Here is a 10277-nt window from a genome sequence, read left to right as displayed (position 1 = left end):
CAATTGTGTAACAATTTATTTCCTCGTCCAAACTACCTAACTCTAGCGTCGTAAATGCGCTCCGCCTATGCCTCTACATTAAGCGCCGAGTCCCACGCTTTGGCATTGACTTGCTTCAAGATGGCTTTCAACCCTTTCCCGGGGCCACACTCGAATGTGCGCGGAAAGTGTACCCCGGCCTGGCGCTCGTACAGTATGTGTAGTGTCTGCTCCCACTTGACCGGCCGTACGATTTGCTTCGGCAGCTGGCCAACAATGTGACCGGCATTTCGGTAGCACTTGCCGTCCACATTCGAGTGCACGCTGATGCTGGGATCTTGCACACGGATTTTTCGTAATGCTGCTGCAAACGGTTCAACGGCCGGCTCCATTAGTTCCGTATGGAACGCCCCACTGACCGGCAGTCGCTTGAGACGCCGAATGTTGAAGCGTTTCAGGTTTGCCTCCAGAAAGCGTAGGGCTTCCTCGTTGCCGGCCAACACCTTACAGCCCGGGTACAGATAGTTTGCCACCCGACAGTCCGGGTTTTCGATGCCCTTGTCTATGCACCAATTGATCGCCTCCTTGCAGGCCTCCCCGATGCGTCCGTCCGCACCGAACAGTGCCGTTGCCATGGCCCCTTTCGACTGCTGGGCCGCCAACTGCATTGCTTCTGCGCGGATTTGCACCAACCGGACGCCCTTGTCGAAAGGAATCGAGCCCGCGAAGATCAGTGCCGTTAGTTCACCTAAACTGAAGCCGGCCGTGGCGAAACAGTTGTCGATCGCATTCGGTCGTTCTTCGCGTAACTGCTCGAGGGCCGCCAGTGACGTGACCATAACGGCCGGCTGGCAGTACTTGGTCTGATCCAGCTTGCTCTTGGGACCCTCGATGCAGATCTTCAGCAGATCGTAACCGAGTACCTCGTTGGCGAGGGCGAAAATATCACGCGCCCCGGGAAATTTGAGCAGCTTCGAGCCCATGCCCACGTACTGCGATCCCTGCCCGGGGAACACGATGATATTTGTTTCCCGTGGATCGATCGTTGGTCGGGCCGCTTTTTGTGACTGATCGCGGCTGATGTACGTTCCGGCAACGTATGGCAGCGTCGCCCAGTCACTTTCTTCACTGCGTCTGGCCAGATCTTCGAAGGATGCAGCATGTTCCAAAAGCTTCTTCACGCTCTCCGAATCGCCGGCCGCGATGGGGGGCACTTTGGCGTCGGTTCCTAGCTGCCGCAACGTGCGATGTAATCGACGATGGAACACTCGAAACAGCATGATGAGAGTTATTAATCAGTCCCAAAATTGAAGTGTTGACAAACCAAGCAAGACAAATTAATGAACTTTTCTTAAAACATTAACAAAAAGGATCCTTGAGATTACCGGTCAACTGCAGGATTTTGACAGAACCATATGGGTTTGTTTATGTTTTGATTCCTCGTTTGCCGAATACCATCTAAAAGTGAACAGATCCTAAATCTAATCGGTGAATTCAAACTAATCTTTAAATCGATGTTTCAAAAAGTGTTTATTTCTTCGTATAGTTTCCATTTTTTCTATTCACAAAAACAAAAACACCTATTGCTCCTGATCAACAAATATGTTCCTGCAGCCATGGCAAAGAGTTTGCTTCAGCTGTCCTAATTCTGCTTCATCTTCGCCGTTCACCATCCGCTCGGCATCGTGTTCCATTTGCTTCGATTTTTCTAAAATTTCCTCGTGACTACAGGATGCATGAATGCGCGAAGATACCAGCCTCGAAAATTCCGTTGCAAATAACGTTTTTGACCCCCGATAGTCCAGAGGTGCGCCACAGAACGCACATTTATCCCGGTCGTTACTCGCTGATGTCTTCCTAGCATCAAGCAGTCCCAGATAATCTTCTTCCGTGCTTGCACCGATAGTGGAACCAGGCGGAGGAGCTTCCAGTTTATCGCCGGTACGATAGATCGTCGATACGGTGGACGGAAAACTCTCTTGCAAGTTGTCGATGAACTTTGCCGTCAGATTCTGTAGGCTTGGCTTGTCTCCAAAGTGATTCTCGTGAGGTAGACACGAATAGCGCTTCTCAGTGAACTGCAGATAGTGCAGGATCTCGTCCGGATTTAGATCACGCAGGGGTCGGATAAGTTTCACCGACCCGTCTCGATCGTCACAGAAGGCCACATCCTGTGCAATGGAACAACCCCGTCCAAGAGCCACATTAGAAAGCAGCGTTTTCGCCAGGTCGATCCCAATGTCCGACAGAAACACGTAGCTACAGTTGAGGGACTTTGCGATGGCTTTGTACGTTCGCTTGCGAACTTGCTCCAACAGATCTTGCTTCGAGGTGTTGGACCGTGTGCCGTTTATGATCCGCAGCAATCGTTGTTCATCTTCCTCGAAGCCCCCAGGGAAAGAAACGGCAGGTAGTAATTCGACTGCCTTCGGAGAACCGGTTACAGTGTAATGCACCGGAAAGCTGTACTGCTGCAGAAGCTCCGCAATCGTGATTTGTTTCTTCTTCCGTTCCTCGGTAGCTTTGCTAATAAAATCATCATCCACGTAAAGCAGCACAGGCTCTATCCTTAGTTGTTTGAACGAATCCTGCTCCAAACCAAACCGAACCATATCGAGCAGGGCTATGTTTTCCGGTGTTCCGGTGAATATGATGAGAACACGAGACCCCCGGCGGACGATCTTCGAGGAGCCGAGCGATGCCCGAAACTTGTGGCGCACGTAGTGCAGGAAGCAGGGCCGACATTGTGCTTCCTTGTGGTTCAACTTGAGCACGGCAACCTCCGTATTGCACTTACGACACAGCTCATCGGCGGCCAGCCGCGGTTGAGGCGAATCCTCCTTCATTCCGTGGGCACCACCATCGTCACCGAAATCATCTTCCACAATACTGCACATTTTATTTGGTAAATAATGCGAAACAAATCGCCGGAACTAGGCCAACAGAAAAGGATTGTTATTGTAAACAAATACATGAGGTTTTCCGAAAACTGTCACTTGTTTGTTTTTCTTGATACTTTTGAAACGCATCTAAATACGAATAGCTGATTCAGCCGTTTGCTCAGTAGCATAAAACTGTGTTTTAATAATTTAATTCGAAAATTAAGCAAATAACACAGAGTTATGAAATAAAATACAATATCCTTTGCGAAGGCGATCGAAACAGTAGGAGCACGTTCGCAGAGTTCACTCAGTGCTTTTGACAGCTGAGTGGTCTTTAGATGGAGAAAGCGAGTTGTAAGTTTAGCTTATTAATGGCTAGAGCGTCGACCCAGTTCCTTTTAGCAATTCTTTTATTCTCTTATCAGTTTCCTTCCTTGGCCAACACTTTTATTTCGTCTTCTCTCTCCGGTTCTCCATTTTCAACTGCCTCCTATCCGTTTATACCGCTCTCATCGAGTCCAAACCTCTCTAATCGGTCCTGTCACTACCTGTCACTCGCATGCATATTATAACTATCACTCGCATGCAAACTTTCACGCAACACGAGTGCTGTTGAAACAGAAACTGTGCAAAGTGCAAAGTACCTGTGTGAGTGAAAAGGCCGTGCAAACCGCGTACCATCTTTTTCCATATTTTTGCCTGATATCTGCTTGAAATATCCTCCGTTAAAGTTCAAAATGTAAGTAAACGAAGTAGAGAATCGTAAAATGGTGTAGAATAGTTTGTGGTAAAAGGTTTTCCAGCCCAGCGTGACGGTGAAAATTTCGTCATCAATTAGCGCTCCGCAAAGTAATTTCCAAGATGGCGGCATTAGAAAAGTTGCCTGCATTTTTTTTCCTCTAACATCTACGACCTATTCCCCTTGCCTTTGGTTACCATGGAAAATTAACGAAGCTCCGATCGCCCGTCCAATAAATGCCCGTCACTGCAGAAAATATACATTTTATGACCCATTCTGCATTGTTCGAGCGCCATCAATGTAACAATATTTCAATTATTGATTTTTCGGCGATGGCTGTTCAGTTAATTGATTTTTCAATAATGGGTCATTAGAAATCGGTAAGAGGTGGTCGTGTTTAATATTCGTGTTTCTACGGTTTTTCTTTCTAACAGGTACGGAAATCGCCCGCAAACTGGCAATAGTGGATTCCACCGTGGCGGTGGTATGGCCGGAGGTCGTCCAGGAGGTGGCCAGATGGGAGGCGGTTTCCGCCGTGACGGAGGCGCCGGAGGTTACGGTGGCGGCAACGGGCCATCGTTTGACCGGCAATCGCAGAATGGCAAAAATCTTCGCACCCTGAAGTGGGAGCCGGAAGATTTGACGCCCTTTGAGAAGAACTTTTACCAGCCGTCGGCCGCCCTGGTGGGCATGTCCGAGGGGGAAATTGCGGGCTACTTGAACAAGCATCAGATCACCCTGAAGGGCCGCGAAGTGCCGCGACCGAGCATGGACTTTGAGGATGGTGGTTTGCCGAGCTACATCATGGAGGAGCTGAAGCGACAGGGCTTCAGCAAACCGACGGCCATTCAGGCACAGGGAATGCCGATTGCACTGAGCGGCCGCGATATGGTCGGAATTGCACAGACCGGGTCGGGCAAAACGCTGGCCTACGTCGTGCCGTCCCTGGTGCACATTCAGCACCAGACCAGCATCCGTCGTGGCGATGGACCGATCGCACTGATCCTGGCACCCACCCGCGAACTGGCGCAACAGATTCAGCAGGTGGCGACCGATTTCGGATCGCGCGTCAGTGCCAACAATACGTGCGTTTTTGGCGGAGCCCCCAAAGGCCCGCAGATACGCGATCTCGAGCGCGGCGCTGAGATCGTCATTGCAACCCCCGGCCGGTTGATCGATTTTCTCGAGCGCGGAATCACGAACTTGCGGCGCTGCACCTACTTGGTGCTGGACGAGGCCGATCGTATGCTGGACATGGGCTTCGAGCCCCAGATCCGCAAGATCATGGGACAAATCCGGCCCGATCGGCAGGTACTGATGTGGTCCGCAACGTGGCCGAAGGAGGTGCGAAATTTGGCCGAAGAATTTTTGGCCGATTACGTTCAGATTAACATCGGTTCGTTGAACCTGTCGGCGAACCACAACATCCTGCAGATCGTGGATGTATGCGAGGACTACGAGAAAGATCAGAAGCTGATGAAGCTTTTGACGGAGATTTCCGCCGAACCGGACACGAAGACGATCATTTTCGTCGAGACGAAGCGCCGTGTGGATGACATTACGCGCATCGTAAACCGCAATGGATGGCGCGCCGTGGCCATCCATGGTGACAAGTCGCAACAGGAGCGTGACTACGTGCTCAGTGCATTCCGTAACGGGCGCCAGGGCATCCTGGTGGCCACGGATGTGGCGGCTCGTGGCTTGGGTAAGTGTTTACGTTCCGCTCGATGGTACCGCTGAGTTCCAGCAGGAAACCAAAGCAATCATCACCCTCTAAAGAAAGACTAGTAACAAAAAGGTAAATGTAGAGATTGACGTCCGGTGCTGTTGCTACAAACAGCATTTGCCCAGGAATACGCACGCACGGCTCGCGCTAAAGAAGATTCAAAACAAACCGTAACTGCCATGCTCGGGAATATCGGGTATGGTCTCGGGGCAAACGCGCGTGGGTTCCCATCCCATGGGTGGATTTGCCTGCATGACCCACCCGTGTCGATCCCAGCAGGACAGGACAGGCGTGTTTTGGAATCACAAACCATCCGGCCCCCTCGTCGAAAGGACACACTTGTTCCCGCCATGAATCGGTCATCGTTTCCGACATTCCGGAGGAAAGTGACGCATAATATTTCCACGGTTGCCCCCGCAAACACGGGGCAGGTTGTTGTTGCTGCGAGATCCGGGCTACCGATGTCTGTCTGCATGTTTACCGTTTAGCAAACAAAAGTCAAAACAAAAACTTCTCTCACATTTTTCACTCGTACACCATTCTCCGTTCCGTACTGGTACTGCATTTTTTTCTGGGATAGTTATTCTGCTTCATGCGTATGGCGCGCATGATGGACTCTCTTAGCAATCGTACATCATCTGCAAAGATAACATACACACCCTGCTCTACTACCTATAAGACACCGCTGTGAACAGTTCTGTGAAGCTTGAAGGAAAGCTGTGCGCCACAGCTGGCTGGCGCTTGCATTGCAATCAGCGCAAGAGCGCAAACAAACACACGTTGTAGCCAACACCTTGTCAGTCACTTGAATTCCGGCCGAGATCGATTGTAACCATGGTAAACTTATTGATAAGAATAGCGACACGTCGTAAGGGAGACAGAAAGAGAGAGAGAGTGCTTATACGGTTAGATTTATGATGTTGTGTGGAGTCCCTAAAAGGCGGGCGAACAGATACACGCCCCGAGAGGCGTGGAGTTCTTACTGTCGCAATTCGAACCACAGCAGCAGCAGCTGATCAGCTGAAGCCGCACAAGTCACACCTGCTGGGGTTACATTGTTCTGTATTTGTTTGAAGTATTTGTTTCTGTTGCTGTTGGCCGTGATGGACGAAAATGGTTTTATGTATTTCCTGTATTCACACAACATTTGAGCTATATAACCACTTAACCCAGCAGTTTACAGCACGATTCGAGTTTTGGTAAGTATCTAAGCAACCTCGAGATGCAGCAGGACCTACCGCGTTGCGATATTTCTTTCAGCTGCTTCTAACGGCAATGGGTCCGCGACAAACACACCGGCAGTGCTAACGGAAGTTTGTTCTGATTAGGTCCACGAAGATCCACGAAGGGTAACTTAGCATATTCATATATATTAATCCATCGTGAATACCAGGAAAGATATAAAATTGAGCCCATTAACCGAAGCAAAATGTGGTTTGGTCGGATAGGCTCGGGCCGCGACCAGCAAAACGAAACAAGGTTGATGCTCATCGCACTCTTTGATGCAAAAACAAATATGGAGGCAGTTGAACTGTGAACGGGCAGCAGCAGTGTGCTTTTGCTTTGTTTTGTGACGTTATTAGCCAGTAAGAATGATCTATCGTCCCAATATAGGGCTTTCGGGCTTTAAAGCTGAAATAGTTACTAGTTAGTGACACTAAACACGAGCCGGGGGAGAGATGATCCCGAGCCCGGACCGATTCCGGATGGACTAGCCGTGTGTTAAACTGTCGTGGGCTTCTCCCTTCTTGCTGGAAGTGGTAGACTCCTTAGATTCATTCAGCTAACCTTAAACACTCTTCTGTGCCAATAGCGACTCGATCGATAAGACTGTAGTAGTTGGTCATTCTCTTTTCACACACGCCTAAGGACTTGTTAACGCATATTTCACTCACCGCTCTCTTTATCATTGTGTTTTTTGTTTTCAATTTATCCAACGGGGCACGATGGGGCAAAGAACGCCCGACTTTTGTGTGTGCTGTGTACAAAGTCTTTCACTCCAGATGTGTCCCAAACAGCCGCCACACGATACGTAGACCGTTCGCTCTTTACTCAAGGTGTTTTACTTTCCTTAAAGATAATTTAAGCTTTGATTGTTATATTCTAACCTAGATCCAATCCTGCTTGGTCGGTTGTTGTGTTAGCTTTTCATGCCTTAATGAGGCTTGAGGGAGCTTCAAAGTCAATTCCATAATTCATAAATCGATGCTGCTGCATAATATTAGTATGAGATCGAGGGGTATCATGCTCAAACTGCTTCATCATTGAATTTTGTGATCTACAAAAACCTTATACTATTAGTGGCAAGTGGACCTAATGTCGTCCATCCGACGATGCTTCCCTTCGAACACAACGTCGTTCTGGTTTACGGTCGGTGGTCCCCCGGCACGCTGCTGTGTGGCACGTGGGGCGCTGCATCATTACTGGGCGAAAGACATGTCGTGTTCCGAATTTTCGTAGCTGATTCGACCTGCCATGCTCCAGGTTGCGGTTTCGTTATGGGCCACTGTGCTTCACGTGTGGCGTAACTCATAGGTGTGGTGATATTTATGCATGAAGGAAGTTCCTTAAGAGTGAGTGAAACAAATTGGGGACAAACAAAAACACTGCATTAGAAATCTCCTGTGTGATCTCTCCTGGCCACTTGCTTGACTGTACAAAGGATGTAATCGGTTTCGATATTTGGGTACGTTCGTCTAGAGGCGCGCGCATATCTTACGATTTTTGCCAAAACCAACTTGTAGTGGACGTTGTTTAGTTGCCTTTCTAGCTTCTCGGACGTAACGTACTGAAGGTGCTTCAAATGATTCGAATCTCAAATTAAAACAACAAACACAGGTGGCAACAAACGCTTTTTCGTGTTCCACAGAAAAAAACACATTTATTATTTCATTTGTACAGAGACAAACGGAAGCGAAATTCCGACCGAACACAGAGCGTCGGCGAGGTGTGTTATGCTTTAAAGACCATTTTTACCTAATTATGTCGCTTTTGTTTCTCTTGCTGGATTTCGGCATCCGTCCGTTTGTGGCTCGTTGTTTGTGTTCTATTGTCTCTCGCGCTACATCTCGTTGCAGATGTTGATGGATGATTGGTGAGATCGGTACGAAGTCTAAAGAATAATACAATATCCCACGTAATTTTCTTCACACTTCACCTTCGATGGAGAATCCACTCTACATACGTTGTATCCCCTTATTTTTCCTTCACTTCGATTCACGGTCTCCGCCACGGTGAAGATGCAGAATAACCTTCCGGACGATTCCCGCTCTTGTTCTTTCTTACCGTTTTCTTTCGTTTATTTCCTCGACATGTCGAGACTTTTAAACGACTTTCCTCAGTAACATGACACAGTACTTGGTACTAGCTTTCCCCTCGCGTGTGTACATTAACTGGTCCGGGTCCGGCATTACTTGCAATGTCGCCCGAAATTCTGTCCCCCAAAAACCCCCCAAAGCCCACCCCCACACCCCCTCCGCGAGCGGCGCGAGAGAGTATAAGCAATAACACAAGCTTCCCGTGTCACATGCCTGCAGATGTGGAAGACGTAAAGTTCGTGATCAATTACGACTATCCGTCCAATTCGGAAGATTACGTGCACCGGATTGGTAGAACGGGACGCTCGAACAACACCGGCACCGCCTACACACTGTTCACCAACTCGAACGCCAACAAAGCCAACGATCTGATCAACGTGCTGCGCGAAGCGAATCAGGTAAGCTGCCGTCCGCAGGAACCGTTTCCCGTGTCATGCTTTGTCACATTGCCTTCTCTCCCCTGTAGGTCATCAATCCCCGGTTGGTTGAGCTTGCCAAACCAAACATGGGCAAGGGTCGTCAACGGTACAGTAACCATCGTTTCGGCGGACAGCAGAACCGTCCTCCGCGGGATGGCATGTTCGGTGGTAGCGGTGGTGCTGGTGCTCGGTTCGGCGGACAGCGCGATGGTGGTGGTGCCCCGAAGTTCGGTGGTGTTGGTGGCGCTGACAAATACGGTGCCCCCCGCGATGGCCGGGCTATGCAGGCCGCCTCCGCCGCCATGTACGGTGTCGGAATGGCCAGTCTCTCGCAATCGCTCGGTCTCAGTGGTAGTGCTGGCGGTCTGAAGCAGGTGGCCGTTGGTGGGCTAGGTGCAGTGTCCGCCGGGCAACGGCAGAGTCGATTCTCCGCTCCCGCATCGGCATCGTCCGCTGCTGCCGCAGCCGCGGCCGCCAGCGCTTTTGCGTCGAGCTACCAGCAGGGTAAATACGCGCTAAGCGCCGCCGGTGCAGGTGCGGCCGGACTAGCCGGAGCGCATCCGTCGGTGGCGGCCGCAACCAATGGTGTCGCGGCGTACGGTGCAGCACCTCCCTCGTACAAGTCTTCTGTCGGCGAGGCAGCAGCCGCAGCGGCGCACCTGTACGGCGGTGGTTACACGACCCGGGCACAACCAGCCAGCATGCCGTCGAGTGCTGCGGCAGCGGCGGCGGCCGCAGCCGCCGTTTACCAGTACGCTGCGAACGGAGCCACCCCGGCCTTTGCCTACCCACCGCCGCAGGTAGTGCTGAACTAAGTGTCCGACCGACCGACCGAAAGACGGCACTCAATATGTTTTCTGTGAGAGAATTATTTAAATTGTCACCCATACCGTAGCGCTTAAGTTACATCCCGCTTTTCTCGCCCTTGAATGCGTTTTTCATCGTAAACGGCAGCCCCACAATCGGTTGTTGATCAGTGATAGAGTTTGGGGTGGTGGTTCATTTTCTCCTCGTGGCCCTGTGGTGGTGAGACGGCGGATGGTCATGGGGTTTAATTTATTTCCTCTCGCCTTTTTTTGCGCCCTTTTCCATCGTGATTAGACGCGATCGCGGCTGGCTGGCTGGAGTGGCTTGGCTATCGAGAGTCTGTATGCGTCCGCGAAGGGCACCGCGCTGTGTCGCCAGATGATGCAACAGGGGCCCGTGCAGTGGCCC

General features: G+C 50.4%; 3 protein-coding genes across 3 annotated transcripts; 1 reads left to right on the top strand and 2 right to left on the bottom strand.

Moving 5' to 3' along the window:
• Positions 1–31: 31 nt before the first annotated feature.
• On the bottom strand, positions 32–1259 carry LOC128267695 (probable malonyl-CoA-acyl carrier protein transacylase, mitochondrial). The gene has a single exon (XM_053004585.1). It carries the CDS (start codon positions 1257–1259, stop codon positions 66–68), a length of 1194 nt encoding a protein of 397 aa, XP_052860545.1. The 3' UTR covers positions 32–65.
• Positions 1260–1559: 300 nt separating this feature from the next.
• LOC128267694 (cytoplasmic tRNA 2-thiolation protein 2) lies at positions 1560–2876 on the bottom strand. The gene has a single exon (XM_053004583.1). The coding sequence runs from the start codon at positions 2874–2876 to the stop codon at positions 1560–1562; it is 1317 nt and encodes a 438-aa protein (XP_052860543.1).
• Positions 2877–3498: 622 nt separating this feature from the next.
• Positions 3499–10105, top strand: LOC128267693 (uncharacterized). Its single transcript, XM_053004582.1, has 4 exons — positions 3499–3600; positions 4035–5305; positions 8863–9041; positions 9110–10105. Coding segments are annotated over exons 1-4 (2220 nt in total). The 5' UTR covers positions 3499–3598; the 3' UTR covers positions 9878–10105.
• The last annotated feature ends 172 nt before the right edge of the window (positions 10106–10277 follow it).

The sequence above is a fragment of the Anopheles cruzii genome, chromosome 2 (assembly GCF_943734635.1).
Source record: "Anopheles cruzii chromosome 2, idAnoCruzAS_RS32_06, whole genome shotgun sequence".
Lineage (NCBI taxonomy): Eukaryota > Metazoa > Arthropoda > Insecta > Diptera > Culicidae > Anopheles > Anopheles cruzii.
Note: the sequence above shows the minus strand (reverse complement) of the source record. Positions and strands in the feature narration are given on the sequence as shown.

What these genes read in the sequence shown, in the direction of transcription:
- LOC128267695 (XM_053004585.1), bottom strand. Translation starts at nt 1,259, where the DNA reads ATGCTGTTTCGAGTGTTCCATCGTCGATTACATCGCACGTTGCGGCAG.
- LOC128267694 (XM_053004583.1), bottom strand. Translation starts at nt 2,876, where the DNA reads ATGTGCAGTATTGTGGAAGATGATTTCGGTGACGATGGTGGTGCCCAC.
- LOC128267693 (XM_053004582.1), top strand. An exon ending in TGTGGCGGCTCGTGGCTTGG is followed by an intron (nt 5,306 to 8,862) that starts GTAAGTGTTTAC and finishes ACATGCCTGCAG; the next exon opens with ATGTGGAAGACGTAAAGTTC. An exon ending in TGCTGCGCGAAGCGAATCAG is followed by an intron (nt 9,042 to 9,109) that starts GTAAGCTGCCGT and finishes TCTCCCCTGTAG; the next exon opens with GTCATCAATCCCCGGTTGGT.